Here is a 26,184-nt window from a genome sequence, read left to right as displayed (position 1 = left end):
TGATACATAAAGTTTTCCAAGAAGAGTGACAACTGGAATAATAGCGAAACCTCATATTGAATACATCTGAGCAATCAAATGCACAATTTTAGGGCTATAAATGTGAGGAGTGAAAAAGAGAAACAAAAAAAACAGAAACAAAATGAAAATGGGCAGAGATAAACAAAAGCAGGGGATGGTCATATCGGGTTGGGTATAAATACCGGCAGCTGACTAGCCACCGGTTCAAATCCGGATGCTGGAGGCCCGAAGGTGCAGAATCCTAGCAGCGGCAGTAAGTAACCTAACCCTCTTCCACCTCTAACCCTCCCTTTGTGGTGCCTAACCCTAACCTCCCCGGGGGATGTCTATCCCTAAACTCCCCAAAGTGTTTCCTAACCCCCATTTCCGCACCCTAAACCTAACTCTCATGGGGGAGTGCCTAACCTCTCCCCAGTGGTGCCTAACCCTCCCTCCCAGCAGCCTAACCCTCCCCAGGGGGGGGTGCCTAACCCTAATTTCCCCTATGGGGGGGTCCCTAAACCTAACCCCCCCTTCCCCAAGCTGACGCGCATACTTACCCTAGATCCTTCGTTTGGGATTCCGGCGGTCGCGATGCCGCCGTCGGTATCCTGATCCCCTTCGGGATAGTGGCGTGGGCATTTTGCCGGGCGGCAGGATCCAGTGCTGGTATATCGATGGCCGGCATCCCGTCCGCCAGCATATTGACTACATCCCAGTCAATAGTTTAAAAGTGTAGGATAAACATAAATGCAGTGACCTTTAATGACCTCCTCAATTTTAAATAATACAACAGCGTATCAAATGTTTTTGTGCAATTCCACTGACATTTTTAAATGCAAATGAAATGCCAATAGAGACCTGGCCTACGGGCGGATTACCTTTATTATATGAGAATGGTAAGAAATGTAACCAATTTTCAGCTGTAGGGGTAAAAGTAATAGTTTGCAAGCAGTATAACAACAGCATATTGCTTTTTTGTCAATTTAGCTGCTACATTTAAAGAGACAATTTAACAGGCAAGACCAGATTTGTAAATGCAATTAAAAAAAATGTGTAGGTGCTTACAACTCGCAGGCAATTACATTTACCACATATAGTTTTGATAGTACATTATTAGTGTTCCATATTACAGCACAGCATTGTTTTGTGCATTGTTTTGTGTTTTACATGTATTTTCTATGGATTGTGCAGGCATGTGCTTCATTACCCCTGCTCTCCCACCCCTACCCTGGAGCCTGGAGTTTGGTGAATTGTCTGATCACATCTGTAATTAATTTTTGCCATTATTGCATTGGTGGTTAAGCTCCACATTGCCTCTAGAGATTTGTCCATGACACGTTTTAGTCCTTAGAAACGTCCTTATATTTCAGTAATGGCCCAACTGCACTCTTTTTCTGCCCAATTGAGCAATTTTTACCATTTGCTGTTTATTTTTGCATGCATATGGGCAGATTCAATTAGCCAGAGGATTTACCTCGCGACTAATTACCGCGCTGGACCTATTCAATTAGGGGGGATTCATCGCGCGGGAGTGCCTGAGACACCCGCACGCAAGTCCCGGCAGTCGGACCTTACTAAAATACATGTCCAAACGATCAAATCTGCCTCACGCATGAAAAAAAAATACATTGATTCCTCAGTGTGTTTTCGCGCTGAGTCACGATTTTACGGCGCGGGAAAAAGGCTATTTAATTGATTAGCTTTTCCCCGCGCCGTGGGAATTTAGGCCCGCAATTACTGTAGTCGCGGGGTAAATCCTGCAGCTAATTGAATCTGCCCCTTAGTAGGTTAATATTTATTACATAAAGAGTATTAAAAATACAAAAGAAAAGTTAAAATCAAATTCTGAAAAACATAACTTGATGAGGGTCCACCGGAGTCATATGCAAATTGTTCTTAGATGTCCCAACTTGAAAGTAGTATCCCTTAAAAACATTTCAAAATATAGAAAACTATGCCTATTGTATCTTAGCTGCTATATTTGAAAATTATTAATAAAGTCAGATTTCCAATTTACTTGGTGGTTCTTTATTAAGGAATTATCTGGAGCTTTTATGCAGTTTAATGTTTCTGGATTGTTAGTGAATTCTCTTGCCCATTACATTTTATCAGTAGTATAGGTGATATTTACAAATAGTTAGCAATACTGTTGTGTAATGCCAGATAATATATGTTCAGTAAATTAAGTAATTGTTACACTTGTTTCATTGCTGTCGTCCCTTCTCACACAATAGAAGGGAACTGTGTAACTAAAACAAAATTGAGCATCTGTTGTGCATTCCTCTACAGTTCTGTCAGACAGGATCATTGGATCATGGGGCTCATGCGGAATTAAGTGAATGTTGGTTTTTACCAATGTATCTTGTGTGTTTTCACACTGTGCATACTCCGAAGCCGAGCATACACAAGTATGGGGGTTGCGGAGAAGAATGCCACTCAGTTGCAACTCCACTTGTGGCTGATAGGGTGTAACCGGGCATATGGGCATATTGGCAGAATTTTGTGCATAGTCTCCTGATTTGCTTTTATATATATTTCTTGCCTCTCCCCTCCTGGATGTGCATAAACCCCAAAAAGCAAGGATCATAGAATCTTGAAAAGGGGAGGGGCAAATAGGAAAGGGTGTGTGGTTTTTATCATGTCTAGGAGTATTTGGGTGGAGTTTGGCTGGATCAGATCGCACAGTACGGGTGGATTGGTTACTGAGATTTATAGCAGCCATCCCATAAAAAATTAGTTGTGTTCATCTTTAGAGGAGAAAGTCCCCGCCCCCATCGACCAAACCCACCACCACTTATTGCTGCTCTGGCAGTCCCCTGGTGCACGCACCCGCAGATTGGGTGTGGCCTAGTGACAAAAGGGGTGTGGTTACATCTCAGTATCCCGGACGAGCAGAGCACCGGGAGGTGGAGCTGCTCGGCCAGGGCTTAACACCGGACCGGCCCATCTTGCCATCGGCCCATCTGGCATTAGTCTTAAGTGCCAGATGGGCAGTCCAGCCCTGCTTGCAGTTGAGAGTGAACAAACACTCCCATACTCCTTTTAAGAGCTTTAATCTCAAAGTTTTTCTTGCCAGATGTACATAGTCTTAACCATTCCATTAACTATTAGCAGAGTACAGAATTAATGTGATGCTGGGGTTCAGCGCACTGACCCATAAGCTACTATGAGAATGTATTAGCAGAGTAGCTTTCCGATGTAATGCGAAGCGGAGTGTGCAACAAACAGTGGTGGATAATTATTTGTCCCAGATAGCTTGGTAAGCCAGGGTGGTTATACACTTGGCCATAGTATATGTGATAGTATGTGTTGCGCAGTTGTTTGGTGCTGATGGCAGTTAGTCAACACGTGATATAACTTAACCAGTACTTAGGTTTATTGAACATGGTATAAATGGCAGCAAATTAACACAGGGATATAACAGGTATAGTGATGAAGCAGCCTGGAGCCCTTTGCGGTATTGCTGGGCACTGCAGTGCAACAGGCGAGTAATGGACTTTAATTTGTGGTAGCGTTAATGCCGCCCAATACAGCGGTGTTAGTGTAGTGTACTTGTGGCAGCCTAGGATGCTGATACTGATAGTAACTGCCGGAGAGTCTCAGGGTTCCATCCACTTGGTATGGAAGATGCAAGGAAATGCTGCACATGCACAGTAGCGTATTTCAAAGGTCACAGTTGCTGACTGCACTCCGGTGAGTCCTATGGATTGAGGCAGCGCCAGAACACACCTCATTCAACACTAACCATATAATAACTGGGCCAGTGAAGTGTGGTGAGGTCAATGGCTGGGGAGGCACACATGGAGATGTGTCTGAGTGCTGGGAGGCTGTCTCACCCTGTACTCACTGTAACTCTCCCCTCACTACACTAAGCTTCAGTGTGCATTGATTCTCCTAGCTGCATCTCTGTGTCTTCTCTTGCTGCTCTTGACTGAAGTCCGTTCTCTTATCACTGCAGTGCACTTCCTGGTCACATGACACATCCAAGGTGTCCATCAGCGCTCAAGGCACGCCCCCCATACTCAGAGGCATGCCTCTATTAGCTCTCTTTCTGTGCAGCTTCTGCCCATGGTTTGACCCCACCCCCAGCTCTTAAAACGGGATGCAGTCAGAAAGCCGATGGTCAAAAAGCCAACTGCCAGCTTTCCGACTGTGCAATACCAACAGGGGACTAATGACAGGCATCGAAATCCTGACGCCTGTCCTTAGACCTACGCCGGGAGCCCGATGCCTGGCATACCAAACAAAGATAAGTCGGCACCGGGTGCGGACAGCTGCCGGGGGGGGGGGTTTGGGGTTAAGGGCTCCTGGGGGGGACTTAGGGATAGGCACCCCCCGGGAGGGTTAGGCTAGGGGAAGGGGGAGTTAGGATTAGGCACCCTCGGGGGAGGTTACGGTTAGGCACACCCCCGGGAGACTTAGGTTTAGGCTGCGGGGAAGGGGGATTAGGTTTAGTCACTTACAAGGGGGAAGGTTAGGGTTAGGCACCCCTAAGGGAGGGTTAGGGGCTAAGGATACTGAATTTAAACCTCTATACGCTCCTGCCTATACCTTCTAAACCCTGCCTATACCTTCTAAAATTGATGCTATTTGCGTACGCAGTCATACAGTAAATAAATACCTTCAGACTTTGAGAAAATGTGTTTCCAACACACAAGGTATATTATTCAAGCAAAGTACAGATAGTTACACGCTGTGATCTAAATACAATTTAGCACAAAGAAATTATACAGACCCAAGGTACAGTTATACATACGCACGCGCTCTGGGACCAGATTCCGGCATCAACAAGAAACCTCCATCAACAGCATCAGCATGAAGACTGGGGTCAGAACACACATATATATACCCTTACAGAAATAGACTATACAATAGAGAGGTTTGTTGTGATCCCATTGGTTCTCCATCACGGTGCTTCTGTTACAGGACATTTAACAGGTCGATTCAAATGGACACAGACCAGCCTCCGACAGCCTTTTGTCTCCGTTTTCCCACCTCATGCAAACCTAAGCTGTTAATTTTACAAAGTACATTTTGGTGTTTTAACTCTCTACAGTCCACAAGTTGAGAATGCATGTTGCGATCTTCACACCGATGATACCAGAAAGCTGTTGAGAAAGTGCAGATCAGTACAACACCAAACATGGTTTACTTATCATGTATTAAACCTTAGATACCAAATAGCCTTTATTTCACAGTATTAGTAATAAATGGATAAAACGTGAATCTTATACTTTGAAGCTATGGAACCTTTTACGTGAATGTGCAGTGTGTAAGTATTAGGGGTTTGGTAAAAGACGCTGGTTAACTTGGGGCAGATGCATACGCATGAAGCTAATAAACAGCATTCGCATGCGGGGTATTATGCATTCACTAATATGCGACATGTTAACAACGCAACTGTGTGTATTAATGTGTGTATGGGGTATGGTAAAATATGCGATTTCATGTTGCTAATAATAGCATCGCCATATGTACTTAAGTGTGAGTTTAGCTAAAATGGTGCTGAGCGGCCATTCGCAAAATGGCGTCTCGCAGATCTCATTTTCAAGATGGTGTCTTGCGGCCATTCGCAAGATGGCATCATTTCAATCTAATTTTAAGCTGATCTTGTCTCAGCCAATTATTCAGCTTTGACAGGGGGAATAGGGTTAGTAATACTTAAAAAAACTCACCTGTTGGGATCTTCTCTTGCCGGTTTTCCGGCGTGGGGATTTCATACCGATCTCCTGCAAGCATGATTCAGTGCTCTTAATTTTAGACCTAGGGCCCCCCACAGCCTTAATCCAGCTCTTATTACACTGCAGCTTCTGTCCTGGCAGTATTACTGCGGATGTGTGACCTACAGTAAGGTGAGAGCAGGACTCTTAATAGATTCTTTTACACACCCTTTAGTTTTTTTGGAGATTGATAAATAGCACAATCACAATGTATAGGAAAGATAGTGTGATCCGATTCTGTAATTAACTGGAGATATCACCGCTATACAGGCTTGATATAAAGGCTTTGATTAAATTAGTGATAATAATGTGAAAACTGCTATTTCACATACTAATGGGGCCCAAAAGCTTGATAAATAAGCCCTTACACTTTTGTGCTTTCTAAATATATACAAATGGTTATATAAAGCATCACTTAAATAATTAAAAAATAAAAATAATATGTATGTTGTATTCTGTTATTAATTTTATTAAAAAGTCAACCTGTTAGCACATGATCACACTGGAAAAGTACATGTTATACAGCTGTTTATTTTCTATTGACACTTCATGACATATCTCTGAATGTAGTTACAATAATGAATTGATTTCCAGGTACAGTTTGAAATGTCAAAATTTTCTAACCATTTATTTCTGACATCAATGCTGAATAATAATCATATACATTCACAGCCACAGACAATAAAACAATGTCAATGTTGCTGAATATAATGGGAATTAGTTGCTTTATCAAGTGCCAAACAGGCTCTTTTTCATTCAGAAACAATTACCCAGCTGTGGTTATCGCAACTTAATAGAACAAATCCTCACGGCAAGTTCCGTTTTCTAATTGTTATCAAACACAGTTTTTAAAGGGGAACTGCAGTCATGGAAGTTGTTTTTCAGTAGGGCCATAAATAGGGCAATGGAGCATGTGCCCCTGTTAAGGGTATAAAGATGAGATAGGTGCCAGTGTAGGATTAATGACTTAATATTTTTATTAGCATGATTATAGTACAGTATTGTGTTTTGTTCTACCTCTATTATATGTCTATTATCTGGTTGGGTATGAAATACCGGCGGCTGACTAGCTGCTGGTTCAAATCCCGACAGTGCAAGGCCGAAAGTGAAGAATCCTGACGGCAGTGGTAAGTAACCTCTCCCTACCCTAACCCTCCCTTAGTGGTGCCTAACCCTAACCTCCTTGGGGGGTGCCTAACCCTAACCAAACGGAGGCTGCACACGAGCCCCCTCCTCTCTTAAAAATTCCCCTAATGCATCTTATTCAAAAATACAATGCAGGGGTACCTTGAACATTGACGCTGGCATTTCATGTAGAGTAGCTTCTGTGTGCGACTTACAGGGGGAGATGTATCAAAGTTTGGAGAGAAATAAAGTGGAGAGAGATAAAGTACCAACCAATCAGCCCGACATTTTTCAAACACAATTAAATGACAGAATCTTATTGGTTGGTACTTACCTATTTCTACTTTATCTCTCTCCAAGCCTTGATACATCTCCCCCTTAGGGCCATATTCAATTAGAAGTGAAAAGTCCATTTTGGCGATACTTTTTTGTCGCTGACGTCATTTTCGCCGGTTTCAACTTATGCCCGTATTCATTTGTAGTGTCCTTTCGCTGCCGCGATAACGCAATGTAATGTAATAGGTGAAAAAAGTGCAGAATTGGGGTTTTGGTGTGCAGTGGTGCGGAAACCACCCTGTACCCTTTGTACACCCCCCTTGATGCAAATTGTGTAAAAAAAACGCAAAAAATACACAAAGGACACCCCAAAAGAGCACTTTGAAAAAAATGGGCGAAAAGTGCATTGTTTGGTGCTTTTTAATGCTTCACTTTAGCAACTTTAAAATATGCTTGCACCCATTTTCATGTACCCCAAATTTGATGGGAATACTTATTTTCCCCCAAAAAAGTTGCAACATGCTATTCTTCACCACTTGCTGAAGGATGCTAAATAGAGCCTATTGAGACCATTTAAAAACCCCAAATACCTTTATCAGGGCTATTCGGGGGTACCCATAGTGATCCCCCATGTCAGTGCATCTTTTGGGGGGTGTCAGGCTGATTTCCCCAAAACTGACAGAACTTTTCGCCGATTTCAGTTTCGCCGGTTCCCGTTTTCGCTGATTTGGAATTGAATACGGGGATAAAGCAGGGACGAGCGTGATACTTTTTAGCACCCAAAACCAGCAACTACGGTGAGAAGTCCGGCAACGGACTTTTCGCTTCTAATTCATTACGGCCCATAGTCGCTAATCTGGGTAAAAATGCAAGAGATGGAGATTCGATACGAGTGCCTGCACCACGCCTCGCACCACACATCCTTGTGCTTAATATGCGACTTTATAGTGATTCCTTTGCATCAAAGATACTATTCCTAAGTGTTTAGTACACTTTAAGCAAATTTGTATGTGGTTTAAGGCACGCAAAACTCAGGGAAAAGTACACACCAGGCATCTCGTGCCATATGGCGCAAAACAGCGTTTAACTCTTGATAACTATGGAGATGGAAAATAAACTGTTAGCAGAGACGGCAGACAATTTCTTATTATTTAAAGAGTTATATTGTAAACACATATTGCAATACTGTACAAACAACATAAGCACCAATTAATAACATAGAGCCTCAAATAATATAATCAATATATCATTATCAATTCAAAGGTTTCCCCTCTTTGGTTGTTTCAAATCATACTAGCCAACTTTTCACACCTGACCTCCAAGGGAATGAAGGGGGGGGCATAAAATGAAGAAATGAGTATTACTTGATGATGCTGCTCGACTCCAAAAGTGGACAGGACAAGGTGATGATGTACAGTATGAAGTAAATTATCACACCTCCTGCCCACTCAGTTCTCACTAAGGTGGGCATGACTTGACAACATGTTTTGCTTCATCATGGCACAAAAAAATGCATGTATATAAGAAAAATTGTCTTGGGAGCTCGGGAGGTCTCAACTTGATTCAGGGATCTTCCAAATATTCCCGGGAAAGTAGGCAACTATGATTGAATTGACTTCTCAAAACCATGATTTCTAGCTCTTTAATGTTATATCACTCAGTTTAGAAAACAGCTAGAAAACTCAATGAATTCAATTCGCCCTAATGAACTAATTATAAACCTATTGTTTTAGATTTACCACTTGCGTTACATTTTAGTTATTAGTTTATCACTCTAGTCAGTTTAGTGTAGAATTGTGGATTCAATGACCAATTCAATTTAGATTCCTCTAAAAATAAATAATAAACTTCTTTTAAAGAGCAATTGTATATATAGAATCCAATTGTATTGCATACACATATTTTGCACCTCAAAATAGCACTCAGAAAAAATTATCCAGTCTACTCCAGTAAAGAGCAAAATGAGAGCACCCACCAGACTCGAGGAATTAAAAAATTTGTTCTCCATGGTCACCATAAGACAGTCAACGTTTCGGTCCAGAACAGACCCTATTTCAAGACCTCTCGCATCAGTCACCATCACAAGAGAACCTTGAAAGTCACCTTGGATAAACCGCTATAAAAGTAAGTTGCCTTTGATGTCTGTGCAGCTTAACAGACTGCACGCTGTCCAGAAAATGTGTCAGAGAGTAACACAGCTGCAGGGGAACGTAAGGTCACTACTAAACGTAGAATATGACCTTCATGCTTTAGATTGGAAAATTAAAATTTTGGAGTTTACTGGTCATTTAATGAGCACTCTATTTCCCAAGGCAAATCTATGCACAGAGAGAAATGCTGTGACAAGGAAGCCTTGCTCTGAATCCGGATGCATGAATGCTCATGGGAGAAGTCATCATTTATGGAAAAGAAAGTGGTCATTTTGAACAGACTCCCAGCAAATGTGTTAGAGATCAAGTGCAGTTCACTACTCGGACACGTGGTCACGTTTCATTTGTAAAAGGATTCTTGATTTGATAAATGATCTTGATCTGCTTTCAAATATGTGTTTGACGCTGAAGTTGTCTTTAAGAAGAATCCTCGTTGCTGAGTCACCTGCTGTGACCTTAGAATATCATGCTCTGCATTCGTTCTTCAAGTGGAACTGAACCTGCTAAATAATGCATGTGTTTCCCTCACCTTTCTTTGTCTACCAAACAGCACAAACCGAGACAGGCTGCCGTGTCAGCAGCCTCCCAGCTCACTAAAATCCATCCTTCATCCTTCCTCATCCGCATCCTGTCCCAGAACTTATTTTCACCTGTGAATCTTGCTCAGCTTCAAGCTCTTTCGCCTATTGAGCCAGAAGCCCTGGACCATGCTCATGAGCCTGGGTATTAACCTTCATGTGTAACTTTGGAATGGCTTAGTCTGTCAATTTCACCAACCATCACTGCACAGGAATATCATTTTACAAATACTGCTTAGACTGATGAAATTACTCCACAGGCGAGCGACTTCACAGACAACGCTTTGTGATCGTTTGTATTTTGATAGTGTTCAGGGCGAATTTCCTTGTAGGGGAAATGACCCATTGTCGATTGACCAAAATAATTATATTTGCAGGCTGTTTACTTAAGCTGTCAGCGCTGTGTCTCTCTGGCTTTCAGTTAAGGCTTGCTGAACACCGAGAGCAAACGTAGCAATGAATCTGCAGTGGTATAGCATCAAGGAAAAAAAACTGTTAGTGCCGAAAACCTTGACCTTGGCCGAGCACACAATAAAACATCCAGTTACAGTAATAACATATTAATAGAAGTTGTGCATACAGACTATACAGAGCATATTTATCAATTTGGGCAAGATATCCCCTGAAAGCACCCATTTTCTAGGGGGTTTCTGCAAACATTAGTTAGTACCACACAGATGTATGTATGGGGGGACTGCAGCCGGTATCTCGGTAGGGATGTGGTAATAATCCTGGCAAGTGGGATGGCGGCGCTTAAAATACCAGTACCGGAATCCCGACACCTGTCAGAATCCCGGCGCTGGTATCTTGACCGCCGGCATACCAAAGGTATGTAGTGGGGTTAGAGGGAGGATTAGGGGTTAGGCTGCAGGGGGAGGGTTAGGTTTAGGATGCTGGGAGGGAAGGTTAGGGGTAAGGAGAGGGGGAGAGTTAGGATGCCTACCAACAAGTGTCGGTATCCTAACCCTGACGGTATGCCAACGTCTGGATTTTGACTGCCGGAATCCAGAGAGCCACCATCCCAAAAACCCAACCTAGCTAGGCACTGGTAGCTGACACCACAAAAGTGGTACATTAGTTTATATATGAGTAGATCTATAGAATGCAGAACTACTGTATATAAATGGGTAACAGATAGAATAACAACCAGTCTACAGAACAAGAGAAGCGGTGCCGTACATTATTCCATACATGTAGGGCATAAAAGGCATACTTGCCAACTCTCCCTGATTGTCAGGGAGACTCCCAGAAATAGTAGCAATCTCCCTGTCTCCCTGAAGAGTCTAGCATTCTCCCTGATTGCACCTTACCCCCATTATGAATCTGTTACATAAAAGAAAAAACAGAGGTATGTACATTCAAATGATATCGTTAGTACCATTTCCCTGCATTGGTAATAAGGCAAAATGATCCCTATGCATTTTCTGAAAAGTATTAGTGTGTGTTCATCAACACGTAGATCTTACTAACTACTTTGGGGCTCGTTTACATTTGGATGTAAGTCGGTCTTATGACACGCCTCTCAGATGTAGCAGTACACGCCCACTTTACCGCCAGGCTCATAGGTGTTGCTATCACAATCTCCCTGGAATGCTTTTTCAAAAGTAGCAAGTATGATAAAAGGACATGTAGAATTGCCAATGTACATGTCGAAATTTCTGTTTTCTCATAACGTTAATATTGTTTTCTTTTGACATGTTACATTTAAAAGTGACCGCTATATACATTTAAACCATGTACATGAATATTATGAAACATTGTTATGGGAAGCCTTTAATCTCACAAACTGTATTTAATATATTAAAGAAAAAAGTAAGTAAAATGCGCCATGCCAAGTATGTTTCTTTGTGACTTTGAATTGTGATAAGGTTTTTGATAACATATTTTTGTATCTGTTCCATTATATCCACAGATTTACAGACTTTTTAACTTGTCATCTTTTTTTCTGTTACTGCTGCAGAGCATCTTCACGGTAAGTAATAATCTGCTTCATCTGCTGTTTTCTGCTTTGCCATAGTAATACGTTCATATTGGTCTGTGCTTTATGGTTATGATGTTAGATGTATTTTATCTTCAAAAATCATGTTGCCCTTTGTTAGGATTCAATTACTGTTTGCTTACATCATATATGTAACACAGAGCGAAAGCACTGCAATACCAGCAATGATATGGTGCCATCTGGCTAATATTATGGGAATGGGTATGTAATTCCGGCAGTCGGGGTGCCTGCTTGGCAATATACTGACAGCGGCATCTTGATGCTCAGGATCCCGACAAGGGTCAGGTAAGTATACATACCCTCCCCCCTTCTCCCCCTAACCCTCTATTGTACATCCTAACACTAACCCTCCCTCCACCCTATCCTAACCCTCCCCGTTAGTGCCTAAACCTAATCCCTCCCCCCTTGGTGCCTAAACCTAACCCTCCCCCCTTACTGCCTAACCCTAACCCACCCGTGGGGGTACTTAACGCTAACCTCCCCTAGCCGAACACTATGCCACCCCCGGGGGTGCTTAACCCTAACCTCCCCTAGCCAAACCCTAACCCCCCCGTGATGCCTAAACCTAACCCCCCCCCTCATGGCTAAGTCCTAACCAGCCCGCTCTACTTACGTTCGGCATCATGGCTGCTGGGATTCCGGTGTCAGGATGTCACCCCTGATGGCATTCCGGGGCCGGGATTTCTTGAGCAGGGATGCCGCACGTCGGTATTATAACTACATCCCAATATTATGGTGTAGGTGGTTTTACAAACACAAGATAATAATCTGTTTATAATCAGTCAGGAAAACAGCTAGAAGATAACTGCTCCCTGTCTTTGTAATTAATCATCTTCCAATTTACCCACTAAGTGGACAACAGGTGAGATCCAGTTGCTCAGTCATCCTAAATATTCTATCTCATCCAATTTAGCCACTTAGGGTCGTATTCAATTAGGTGCGATAAATGCAGTTTTCGCTGTAAATTATCACACCCGCTATAATTGAATAGTGGGAAACAGGCGAAGAGTTTTCACCATCTCAGACCAGGTGAAAAAAAAATGCAAGATCCCTATTTTTGCCTAAAAATGTGGGCATTTCTTTCAGAACCCTTTGGACTACATACCCCCACCCCTCCCCCAATATTAAATAACCCAGAAAGTTTGTCGTAAATTGCGTAATTTGGCTAAAAATGTCTGGTCAACTTTTGGATGGAAAAAAAACGATGAAACTGGGTTTAACATATTGGGTCTGTTATTTCGTGGTGCTATATGGATGTGTCAAGTGTTTTAAACATTGCACGTGGTTGCAGCAGGCATTTTTTTAACGGTTTTTAAAAGTGTGCTTTCACGACACAAGAATATACTTGCACCCAATTTAATGTACCCCCTATTTACGTGGAACAGTAATTTCCTGGGAAAAATTGGTTTCTCTTATTTATTTATTTTTTTCAAATACGCAAATTACCGCCAACCGACGCAATTTAAGTACCCTAAATACTTTTAATATGGCCAATAATACACTTCTAAATGAATTTCTAATGTACGTCAGGCATTTTTTGGGGTACAGGCCCAATTTCCTGCATGTCCTGACTTGTTCGCCTATTTTTTTAACACAGCTTCCCGTTTTCGCCTGCTTTTTTGCGTAAATGGGAGCACGCATGCGATAATCACCCGATTTCACCAACGAAGTCGGACATTTTATCGCCGGTGATATTATCGCCGCTAATTGAATACGGCCTCTAGTGTTGGTCAAAATCGGACTTGCGATCGAGCCAAGTACCATTAAAAGCTTTATTTTTAAAATGTATCTGTTCATATCGTACAATAATATTGTACAAGTTTAAAGTGTACCCATAGCCTACTGGAATGGAGGCAGCCATTTTGTATGCTGAACCAATATTAGAGAATTTAGCCTATCCTATTCATTAGGAACTAATGACTATTCTCTCAAATATGAAACCAAAGTGGCAACAGTTATGAAAGTGGAGGGTAAAAACTGAACTTAAAGTATAGTTATTTAAGAATTTCATAGTTTTGATTAAAAAAATGATCAAGAAATTTAATTTTTTCCTCCATTTTAATATCTGAACTTTTTTTCTGGCATATGTTATGTTTTTTATTATTATATATTATTATGGACTTTATTATGGCTTTGCTATATTAAATCTATAATTTGATAAGTGTCTGTTTTACTCTATCAAATTTATAGGCCTCATATGAATAGAATAATTGGTTGTCCATTCTGTTATACGGTTGACTGCATTAACCATTTGTATGCTAGGGCAGGCTGTGTTAACCATTTGAATGTTAGAGTGCTAGCTTCTAACTAACAAAGAAAGCATTTATTAGTAGGTACAATTGTGTGTGTTGGCATCATATTGCCCTTAGTAGCAAAAATAGGGCTGTATGTATGTATATGATATATATATATATATATATATATATATTACTGGCAACATAAGGGTATGGGTGCCATCTCCTGGGTAAACAGTTGCACTTGTCATGGAGCAGCCAAGTAGTAGAACACTAGTTCAAGCCCTTGCTACAAGTATTCTCAACTAATTTTATTAAGCAGCACAAAAATAGACAAAAGTAGATCAGGGCTCTCTCAGAAAAGAAGGAATTTAACCTTCCTCTCACAAAACAGAAGTCTTTAGCACAGCACTTAGATTCAGTAATCCAATTGTCTCTCAACAAGCCTCTGACCTGTTTCACAGGCAGTGAGAGACCGACTACAGAGACCGACACACCCTTTATCAGCCATTCACAGATGGTCTGGGAATCAAGGATACTACCAGACAGAAGCCAAAAACCTGGGGCATATCTATCTATCTATCTATCTATCTATATCTATCTATCTATACAGGTATATAGCCACAACGGGGTCCGTAGGTGGAAATAAAGTGATTGTGGATGCAATCACTTTACTTTCTCCTGATCACCGGGATGGGCTCTTATAGGAGCCCTTGCCCAGGCAATTAAAATTGTTATATGCTGAAAAAAGAATCCTTGCTGTGATATTTAATAAATATACCCATCGTTAGAGAGGGAAAGAAAGTGATGTTTTCATATATGCAAAGACACAAGCTCTTAATTTTAAAATGTTTCTGAACTTCAAAAAAACTTTCACCTGTATCTAGTATAATTAAGGGAATAATTAAAGATGGAATTTTTAAGTTAATACAGTAAATATCCCTGGCTATTTAGTAAACTTTTGATTACTACTTAATATGTTTTGCTTATTTGTTATCACATATTTTTACACTATCTACATATTTAGCTACATATTTGTTCAGATATTGCAGCATATTTATGTACATATTTTGCAACATGATGCTACAGTACATAAAAATCCAAGCTCCAGTAATAATCAATCTGTATGTGTTATGCTGCTTTTTAAACGTTAGACATTAACAATAAAAATGTAAAAATCTCCAATTATTCTGAAGGTAAAATTCAGGGGTCTTCCACAATTATGCATACATTAATATGAACCTTTGTGGCAGAAGACTGCACATTTTAGAAGTATAGTAATTATGTCTAACCTCTTCTCAATGTAATGTGCTGTCCAGTGATAAATTGTACCGACTCTTACTGTATTTTTCTCTCTGTGTTACTACCTGTGACAATACTAAATTATCATGCCACAAATTTTCACTCCTCCTGCACAGGCAAGTACTTTGCAAGTTATTAGCGGCTCACTTTGAATGAACATAATACAAAATTATCACATTGTGCCTCTGTCTATTGATTGACTTATGCAAGTGCCTTTATTTTGCCAGAAAACTGGCTAATTTCTTCAGAAGGGCTGTATTTTAATGGTCTCTTTAGAATTGAAATATATTGTATACTTTAAAAGGAAAATTATTTTTGACAACTTTTCTCCTTGCTTACTTGAGTCAGATAATAGTGAAAGAGTTCAGATGCTAACAGAATAGCACTAAGAACATTTTTTTATGTTGATTGAATGGAAAGTAAAGCGTTTTTTTAAATTACATATTCCAAGTCCTCGGTAGACTTGGAGAGAGCCGTTGTGTCCGATTTCTCCTTTCAATACCTGATCTGTTTAGACCCACTTTCATGACCCTCGGGAGGTCTCTGATGCTTTACAGATATGGGACTGCAGGATATTGCCTTTTTCCAATTGTGTTGCCCACAAAAAATTGTCCTTGAAAGCTCTGTGCAGCTTTATACCTAAACTAAACTCACCCAATTGGCTGTCGACTTTTCCACAATTGCACATACTGTATCCTCTTATCGCAATACTTGACACCCTTTGGCCAACTTCAGACTTGTTATGGCCGCTAATTCACTATAGAATAGATCATTCTGTATATTGTATATAGAGAGCTTGTTCTATATAACGCCAGCTTAAAGCACACAACAAAAATATTTGTCTTACACAGGGGAGTAGCCAAAACTTTGTGGGCCCCATGGCAACATTTTGAAGGGACCCCTTTCCCCCTTCTAGAGAGAGACCTCTCTCCATAGCAGTTGTTCATTTTATGCACCATAGTGGTGCCCTACTTTACATTATACCACACATTACCCCCAGTTCTTTTTAGGTCACATTGATGTGCCCCAAGTTAACAATATTCCACATTGTAGTGCTGCCAGAACACAGAGCCCTCAGTTCACATTATGGAATGCAGTGCTTAGCAGGCATTTCCGAGAACCTGTTAGACAACTTTATGACCTGGGCCCAATAGCAATGGTGCCCCCTGTACCCACTATAGCTACGTCTATGGTCTTATAGCAAGAGAGGTGTTATAAAGAAGGTTCAATACGCCTGAGATTGGATGGGTCTCTTCTAACGCTATTTGTTCATACAATTGGAGTTTTACCCATAAGCCATCATTTCCGTTAGTTAGGCTCTTTAACATGGTTTGATGGTAAAGTCCATATAACCAGACAGTTAATATTCATAATCTCTTTCTGTATATGCGACCAGGACCAACTAATGCTACTGAAACTGCAGATCATAAACTGTCTATATGCAAATACTTTTGTTTTGGTCTTGCAGATCTGACTCACACCAAAGGGGAAATTAGGCTCTAAGATGGTTTTTATCTGCTATTGTCAGTATATTCTGTGGTGGGTTATAGTATTACACGTGGGATTGTGGACATGCTGTTTAAAATTTTGCTCACTGGCAGACTTTGTTGAGAAAAAACCTTTGTTTATAATGATGAAAATGCAATTAACAGGGAAAATAAGACTATTAAAAACATATCCTGTTTAAGGAGCATATTCATTATTTTTTTTTTCCCTCGTTACTAAAGATTCCTTAGAGCCGCAATTTGCAACAATAGGGAATCTTTGATCGCCTGCATGTATCATTACTGAGCCGCCGGAACAGAGGCACCAAAAGGAGCGATCAGTAAGAAGTAAAGTGATTGCTTTTATGCATTCACCGGAGAGGGATCTTAAGTAACTAACTCCATCTGAAGACGGCAGTAGCTAGCAGGGCTAAGCTCTGGATTGGTTTGTATACCAGAGCTTGGTAAATTCATCGTTGAAGCAGCCCTCATAGAAACCTATGGGGGCTGTCCTTGTGAACAAAAACCGTGGCATCAGAGCATGCTGCGGGCTCCCATAGATACATTCTGGGGATACTTAATATTTGCAGGTACCCCCTGAAAATGGGTGTTGTCAGTGGATATCGCTCAAATATTATTTGATAAATAGGCCACTAAATGTTTATTTACCAGTACCAGCAGCATTACCATTACATGTCACTACTCATGAAGGGAAAATACTTACTGTATGATACATTTCAGCAGGGTGTATGCGACTGACCATATCACATGCTTCTAAACTTAGCTTACCTACATTGCAGGGTATGTTTATATACTGAGGCAAACTCAGGCATTTGATTAACGGCTATATATTGAGCATCTATACATGGTTGGTAGATGTAATAATGAATAAAGGGACAACACCTGCCGTTTAGAGCTTAGTTTAGAGCAGGCCAATATATAGTTGTCAAAAGAGAATGACTGAAGGTAGCGCTGGTGCCTATAGGTCCTATTAGGATGCTGCCTGTGTGGGAAAAATAGGGGCGCACCTTCCCTAAATAGTTATATCAAATAGAGTACAATACCTCTGGCGCTTCCTTAGTGCCTGTGTAAATTCTTAATAATATAGTAACACAGTGCAGACCGATAATAGTATAGTCATAAATTTAATAATATTATATAGTTGTGATATACAATATGCAGTATAAAAAAGAGTAAATAAAAAATCACTAATACGGTATAGACATAAAACATACATACTCACAACATAAAAGTGCAGTAACTGGTTGAATCTAGTAGGAGGAGAACAGATACGCTGTTGAGCATTTTACTCAAGGGGCCATATTAAATTTGGCTGCGAAATTATCGCCGATGACGTCATTTTCGCATGTTTGAATTATCCCTGTATTCAGTTTCAAAGACTTTTCACCGGTGCGAAAAGTCTTTAAAAAAAACGGGGATAAGTTTTCACCATGTTTTACATGGCGAGAAAAACTGTAGATTTGGGGTTTAGGGGTGCAGGCTTAAAAAAAAAATAGCCTGCACCCCTGAGGATAGCCCCTAAAAATGAACTGTGTCAAAAAAAGGAAAAAAAAAAAATAGGTACACCCCAAAAAATTATTTGAATTTTGGGGTTAAAAAAAAAATAATATGGGGAACACGTTTTTAAATAACGAAATTAATTCAGGGAGGTTCCCAAGTATGTGGCAGGTGTTTAAAAGAGTGTGGGTGGTAGCGGCAGGTGTTTAAAAGTGTGTGGGTGATAGCGGCAGGTGCATTTTTGAAGAATTTTCAAAATGAACTTTAGGGACTTAAAAATATGCTTATCCCATTTTCATGTACCCCAAATTTGGTAGGAAAAGTTATTTTTCCACAAAAAAAAATATCTAAGTGCTATTCTTCACCCCGCAAATATGCACCTGAAGCGGTTATTGCAAAGTCCGACTTCCTTCAGCAGGCAAAAATGGGGGTACCAATGGTGACCCCCCCGCATGTCTGGACATCTTTAGGGGGTCCCAGGCACATTTCCCAAAAATTCCCATTTTTTTAGATCCAATTTCTCCAGGTCCCGTTTTTGCTCCTTTTAAATTGAATACGGGGATAAGCAGGCACGCACCCCATACTTTATACCCACTCTAACCTCCGATGTGGAGCGAAAAGTCCAGCACAGACTTTTCGCTCCCATATTGAATATGGTCCTATATTTCCTTGAGGTATAATACACACACTTGGACAGTAGTTAGTAAGTCCACCACGTGGAGTAGTGGGGCATCGGTGTAGCCACTCCACAAGATAATAGGTTCAACAAAGGCCTGTGATCTGTGTATAGGACCATATGAGATGTGAGCGAGAGGGGCCTGTTGGATGCTTGCTGTCTGCCAGGTACCCTAAGTTTGCCGGCAAACCCCCTCTATCAACGGAACTACCGGACCCACCATGCAGGACCTATCTAGAAATGGTGAGACTTCATCATATGATCCTATAAACATTAAATATCTTCCTCAGAAAAAGAATGTCAAATTCTAGTTTCTGTAACTGTTGTGACACCCCCCCTTCAGTAGCAATGATTTTAATCAAATGTTTATTGCAATTATTGATCAGTCCCACACAGTATTTATGCTGCATAGTTGGAAGAGATTAGAAAAATCAAGATGAAACTTCACGCAAATCCAGTTTAGTTGCAAAACAAGACGTTTTGCAGAGTTGTGAAGTTTATGCAAGTACTGCAAATTTAGCTCTTTCTTCACCATCCTTGGAAGCTATTTCACACTGTATTTGTAAAATTCAGTAGCCTATAAATAAATCTGGGACAACAGCAAGCAATAGATTATGCTGTGTTGTGCGGTTAGTGTAGGACTAGGATCCAGTGGCAGAAGTGCTGCAACTACAGAGAGTTGCTACAGCTCACAAGGCATAGAGGTGAGACGCGTAGTGGTTATGCCTCTCATTCTGCAAAAGGCCTCTACTTCTGGCATGCACCAGGACCAGCATGAGTACAGTGAAGCCCTAAGTAGGCTTGCTCAGAAGAGCAGAGCAGGGGCCTTGGGAGAGAGGACCGGCTTTGCCAGCCCATCCTTAAATTCTGCTTTGATGCTGTGCAACGTCCCTGCGAAAAAAAAACATTCTACACTGCTCGGCGAAATGCGCAGTTAGGTGCTTAACATTTTTGAACATTTTGCTGATCTCTAATAGTTGGCAATGGCGGTGAGTAGCAGCAGATCTTAGCTTGTATACAGTAGTAAGGGAATGAAAAACAAAACCTGTTTTTCTGCCAAGTCCGCAGTAAGAATATGACATAGGCAAGAGAATCGCTAACTTGGGCCAAAGACAGAGTCATTAGTCATTTTATTTTGACGCTGTTGTATATAGTTTTGACAGAAGTAAATAGCAATGAGTATTCTGCTTTAGATAACGTTGGAGAAATTAAACATATGGAGAAATTAAACTGATTTTACTGTCATTGCATTTTACACAAAGATATGACCTAAATATGAGTTAATGAAGGGATATTTTATTAAGTTGGAAATTTCCCTCCTTGCAGTGTAGAGGAGAACATCATTATACATGTAAATATGCTCAATTAAGGATTTAATTAATATCGTTCCTCATATAGCAACAGAAGGGGAACAATGACTTTGTCAGCTATGGGAGGTCTAATTGACAAGCGTAAACCACAAACTGAAATCACAAGCACTACTAGAAACTGACTGCATTGCTGAAGTTGTCCTCTCTGCTGTAGATATTAAAGTCATTTCCTCTATAAATAAATACACTTGAAGACTATAAATGAGTAGCTGTCCTGTGGAGTGGCCAGGTTGGCAATGCTTTATTCAGGGCATTAATTAGTACTTCTTGGCTTATTTATTTTAACATATTCAGTAAATATGCAAGTAGACATCAGTGACCGTAAGAAGACCTAATAATTAATAAAAATGCGGTGTTATCTGCCTAAAGATCCCAGTGACCCTTCATTTAATTAGAGACCGACCCTCTTCATTAATTCAATAATCCAGCTGTCAGCTGGCATTTCTGACACTGCAAAACGCCAGTTATCTCGTGGGTGAAAGTGCCCCCTTCCATGTGAATCTGCATACAGTCACCGCACCTGCCAATTAACTTATTCTTATTCTACAGTTTTGCATAATTACGAGTTAAAAGTCGCATCGTAATTTTATGTGTGTGTGTGTTTTGGCCTAGCACATTACCTACCTTTGAAAATTTGCATAATTTGATTCAACTTAATTTCATGCTCATAGGAAATTATATTGAACTGGGCCTGTCACCTGCATAAAAGTTATCCATTTTGTGGGCTTCATTAGTATGTAGCCAATCCTATTACTAGTATCCAGTGACATCACCGGGGCACTGTTTGGGTAATATTCTTGTTGCCTAACATTGATGAGGTACTGCTTCCTGGCTATTGATAGATTGCATTCTTATGGACATTATCCCAGCCCAAAAAGTGGATGTCTTCTCTACATGTAGGCTGCATGTTCAGGGACATTTCCATCCCAGTAAATGTCTCTTTCCCAGTGTAATGCCTTATAATTCCTGCGACTTTCGCAATTCTTTGTTATTCTCTGGGCTTTATAAGTTAACATTTATCAATTTGGGACACTAATAAAATTAAATAATTGATGTAATAACCGAGTTCTATAAAGGCATCATGCCACCTTAATCTGCCCCGCACCCCTCTCTGCTTCTCTGTCCCGACCAGCCACCCCAGCTCAATCCTGTCCCATCCCACTTCATCCCATCATGCCCCCCAGCAGACCAGAGGGCTCTTCTCCTCTCCGGCTAGGTCTGCCCATCTCCCTAGCAGTCGTAGCCATACAAGAGCTCCCCTGCTCCCACTTTGTATGAAGGTTGGATACAGGACAGAACTTAGAGAATTATAATATAGACGTAGATAAAGGCAGTGCTGTCACTATCTAACATAAGTTTAAATACATTCTATGTATCCTAAAAATATTTATTTAGACTAACACTATTTTGTAATTAATTTTGATAATACTGAACAAATAACAGAATTATAATAAACAAAATATTACAGTCATAACATGCAAAATTTGCTTACTGTTGCTCAATCTTTGGGCCATATCTAATTAGCTGCGATAACGACTTTTTCCCCAGATAAGTTCATTTCTGAGAACTTTTCGAAACAGCTGCGCTTTTTGCATATGGGAAAACTGTATAGGAATTATCGTGAATTACTTCTCACCATCCCTGACAGGGGGATAAGTTGTGCAAAATCCCTATATTTGGGTAAAATGTTGGGACTTGGTGCAGAACCCCTTGGACACCCCCCTTAATGACTAATTAGGCCAAAAAAAAAATTATTAACTTAATTTGGCCGATAAGGACATGGCATTTTTGTAAAAAGTGTTGGAAAATGGGTTTAAAGTTGTGGGTCAGGTATTTTGGTGGGCTGTACGGGTGCTTTAAACATAGTAGGTGGCTGCACCAGGTGTATTTTTAAATATTTTTAAAAGTGACCTAGAATGAAACAAAAATATAATTTAACTACAGCATTTATTTTGGCAAAAAAACTTGATATCTATAATTTTTTCCCTGTTGTAAAAAATGCATATAACAGCCATTTGACACATTTAATAAACTTAATCCCTTTGATTATGTCCACTAGCAGACTTCTATATTTTCCTCTATCTTAGTTTACCTTTTTTGGGGGTACAGGCTGATTTTCCCACTTTCATCTGCACTAGTCACCGATCTTCAATGCCAAAATTATCGAGCGAATGTGTTATCACGCCTTTGACACTAGGACTGCCCGATACACAGGAGCGTGCAAACATGCGAAAAGCGGCAATTTCGGGTGAATGGTCTGCAGGACATTTAACGTTATTGCGGCTAATTGGATATGGCCCCCTAGTCTTTATTCTTATTCTGTATTTGTGGCCTCATGCCTTCTAGTAAAGCCAGAAGGAAGAGAATATATTTATACTGCCTGTTAGTTCTCTTTAGAAATTGGTCGAAAGTATATTTATTAGGCAGATTCACAAACTGACAAGATTGTATGTCAGTATCTGTAATATTGTTCAATGTTTTGTGACCTTATATCCTAAGGTGGCCCTACACTGTGCAATTATCGGCCTAATCAACCAATTATCAGCCTAATCAACCAATTATCAGCTGATCAGGCCGATAATTGCACAATGTATGGCCATGACCGAGCACCAATTATCAGTCTGTCAGGCATGAAAAATCTTCCAGTATTCCCAATATACTGTATGTGATAATTGGTGCTCCGATATACTCATTATCAGACAGACCAATTATCTGACAGTGTATGACAATGTTAAATAATTTGGTCTGACTGTCTGTTGGTGACTTTAATCTGACAGTGAGTGACCACCTTTTCATACACAGAAGCAGATCTGTCAATTATTTTCTCTAACATCCAAGGCAGTTTATTTTAAGATGTATTTTACTTAATTCAGAACTTGATTATATTTGTTTTGATTGGGAATTTTTATTTACAGTTTAATGGTACTACAATGGGTGGAATATGTGCACCAAGTTATGCAAATTTACTTACTGATGTAGCAAACTTTAATTTGCTATTTAACGCATCATGTGCCTGTACAGTTAATTAAAAATGTTTTAAAAAGTGTTCTACACTGATATGAATTTAAAGGAATGAGATATGATTATTGATCCAATTGTAGCTTTAAAGGGCATATACTGTAGTGATGAAATGTATATAACATTTCTTATTATTTATAATGATAGAAAATTCATTTTTACCGGTCATCTCAGTCAACAAACTGTTGATTTTCAGTATCTTACTATTATTAAGACAGAAACCTTTACATATATATTTTTTAAAGACAGATAGAACAGTTATTTTTATAAAACGAGTTGTCATTACCTCACATGGGTAAAGAATATCCCTAAGGGACAATTTAGTTAGGAGAGACTGCAGAGATAACAGATTATTTGTCACAAGGGGACAGCTTGAGAAGATGTTTTTTTGATAGAGGTTATCATTCATCTGAGACATATATAGACCAGAGCTTTAAAGAAAGTTTGGAATCAGACTGGAGTTCTTAAATAGGATTCAGTAATAAGCTCTGCACTACCAGGTATGCCTAAAATATCTATAAGAAAGCCCCAGTATTGGATAAATATTTTTGTAACTGTAGCATTTTTGCATGTAATAAGTGGAATCACGTTAAAATAACCTCAAAACATGCAAAGCAGGCATTTTAGTTTAAAAATCAAATTTGGAATTTATTTCAAATTACGAAATTTAAGTTGTTTTATTGTGAGTTTGATGTATACTTTTTGCAATAAATATTTTTTATATACAGTATTAAGATATGTGAATTACCGAGGTGGTCTATGGATTATGGTCCATCTGTGACGTTATTGCGATCCACAGCATAGGTACAATTGCTGTTACAACATACAAGTCCTTTTGAGTAAAGTAAATGTGACGTCTCCTAAACTGCCCCCTAAGCTGGTTGTTGTATGGATTTAGTAATCTTGCTCTGCAAAATAAAATCTATATTTTGCACTGCTCCACAAGACTCAGTACACTTGTCTATTCCTTCCATAGGAGGGAACGCCCTCTGCTTACCTAGCTACTCCTCACAGATGGTGCAGATTTCAGTTTCTCCGCAAAAACCATGCCCTCGCTCTGCAGACCCATGTATGATATAGAGACCTAGCTACCCCTATACAAAATAAGGAGTACAGTCTCACTGAAGTGGAGTTTGTGCTGTGTCTTGGCCATTTTACATTTGGTAAAGGCAGCATTTAGATGTGATTACATACTACCTATTTGTGGTGTATCTCCTCTTTAGCATAGTACTACTGCAAGAGCGCTTACATGTACATAAATGTACATTTACCAACATCTGTGGACCAGCACTGGTTCTTTGTGTACTACTTCCTGGTGTACCCACATGTCCACCAAGCTCATTTCAAAGGCCAACTACACAGGCTTTGGAAAACACTCCTATAAAAGCACCATGCTCCAACCTTTGCAAGTTGATGTAAATCCAATAGATGCTTGGTAGGAACAGTAAAAATGTCACATCAAAGTCCTTTCTATTACCGTTTAGTACCAGGTAGCAGTTTCAAAGCTGAATAGTACTGAATACTGGAATGCATCAAAATGGCTTGCATCCATAGTGTTACCTTTGTATAATTCCCATCCTGAATATGAAGTGCGTACCTGACTGCAAGATGGACATAGGAGAAAAGGAGTATTAGAGACAGTTCAAATATAAACCTGTTAAAAAAAACATATTGTAGGTTTATTTGCTTTGGAAAACCTTTAACGTGACCTAATTAATATGTATAAACATATTCAATGGCAAAACAAATATCTGTATATCAAACTTTTCCACTAAAGAATCATACAAAGAAGGAAGTTGGTTTCACCATCAGCATAGGTAGAGTTCTTCACGGTAAGGGAATTTCTAACCACAAGACAGACAGAGTTTAAAAATGGATTGAATGACTTTCTTACAAGAATTGGTATCTGTAGCTAAAATTAGTGGAGGGAATTATGGACATAATTGATCCAGGGAATTTATCAAATTGCAATTTTTGGGATGATAATTTTTTCCTCTCTGTGAGGGAGTTTTGTTTGACTTCCTCTGGATCAGATTCAACACAATTAGAAATTACTGTAGGAAAAGCTGAGCTTGATAAAATTGTCTCAACCTTTTTATGTAATCACTTTAGAACCAACTCTTTATTCATTAAGTTTTTTAAGGAGTATATGTACTAAGCCTTGGAGAGATATAAAGTGGATGGAGATAAAGTACCAACCAATCAGCTCCTGTCACTTTGCACACTGTGTTTGAAAAATGATTAGTTGGTACTTGGGTTGGGTATGAGTTCCCGGCGGTCAGGATGCCGCCAGTCAGAATACCGAAAGTGGCATCCCGACAGACAGAATCCCAATACCCATAGGTATATATAGTACTACTAACCCTAACCCCCTACCCTAATTGTGCCTAAACGTATTCTCTCCCGCTAGTGTCTAAACCTAACCTCCCCCTCCCTGCATCCTAACCCTAACCCTACCCATATTAGTGCCTAACCCTAACTCCTAACCTAACCCCCCTCTAACCCCTGATACTTACCTTCGGGATGTCGGCAGTTGGGATACTGAAGCCAGGATCCTGACACTGGGCCTGATTCAGAGCCGGACGCACTGAAAGCACTCGCTCTGAATCAGGGTGTTTTTTTTTTGTTCCGCCTCCTGGCCGCTTGCATAGCTGTGGGTGACCACCCACAGCTATAGCGAGTAGCCAGGTTGATGGTCACGATGGTCAAGACCATCGCGACCATCGGGCTT

General features: G+C 40.2%; 1 protein-coding gene across 3 annotated transcripts in view; it reads left to right on the top strand.

Annotated features, from left to right (window-relative positions):
- The window catches only part of CACNA2D3 (calcium voltage-gated channel auxiliary subunit alpha2delta 3), a 1,120,348-nt gene that overhangs the window by 81,040 nt on the left and 1,013,124 nt on the right, over window positions 1–26,184 (top strand). For 2 of the 3 annotated variants that reach the window (XM_088478672.1, XM_088478673.1), the window contains exon 3: window positions 11,765–11,824. In XM_088478672.1, the coding sequence (XP_088334798.1) occupies window positions 11,765–11,824 (60 nt within the window). The remainder of the gene's footprint in view (window positions 1–11,764; window positions 11,825–26,184) is intronic. The other variant, XM_088478674.1, reaches the window with a different exon arrangement.

Source organism: Taudactylus pleione, unplaced genomic scaffold (assembly GCF_031769625.1).
Source record: "Taudactylus pleione unplaced genomic scaffold, aTauple2 ptg000217l, whole genome shotgun sequence".
Lineage (NCBI taxonomy): Eukaryota > Metazoa > Chordata > Amphibia > Anura > Myobatrachidae > Taudactylus > Taudactylus pleione.
Note: the sequence above shows the minus strand (reverse complement) of the source record. Positions and strands in the feature narration are given on the sequence as shown.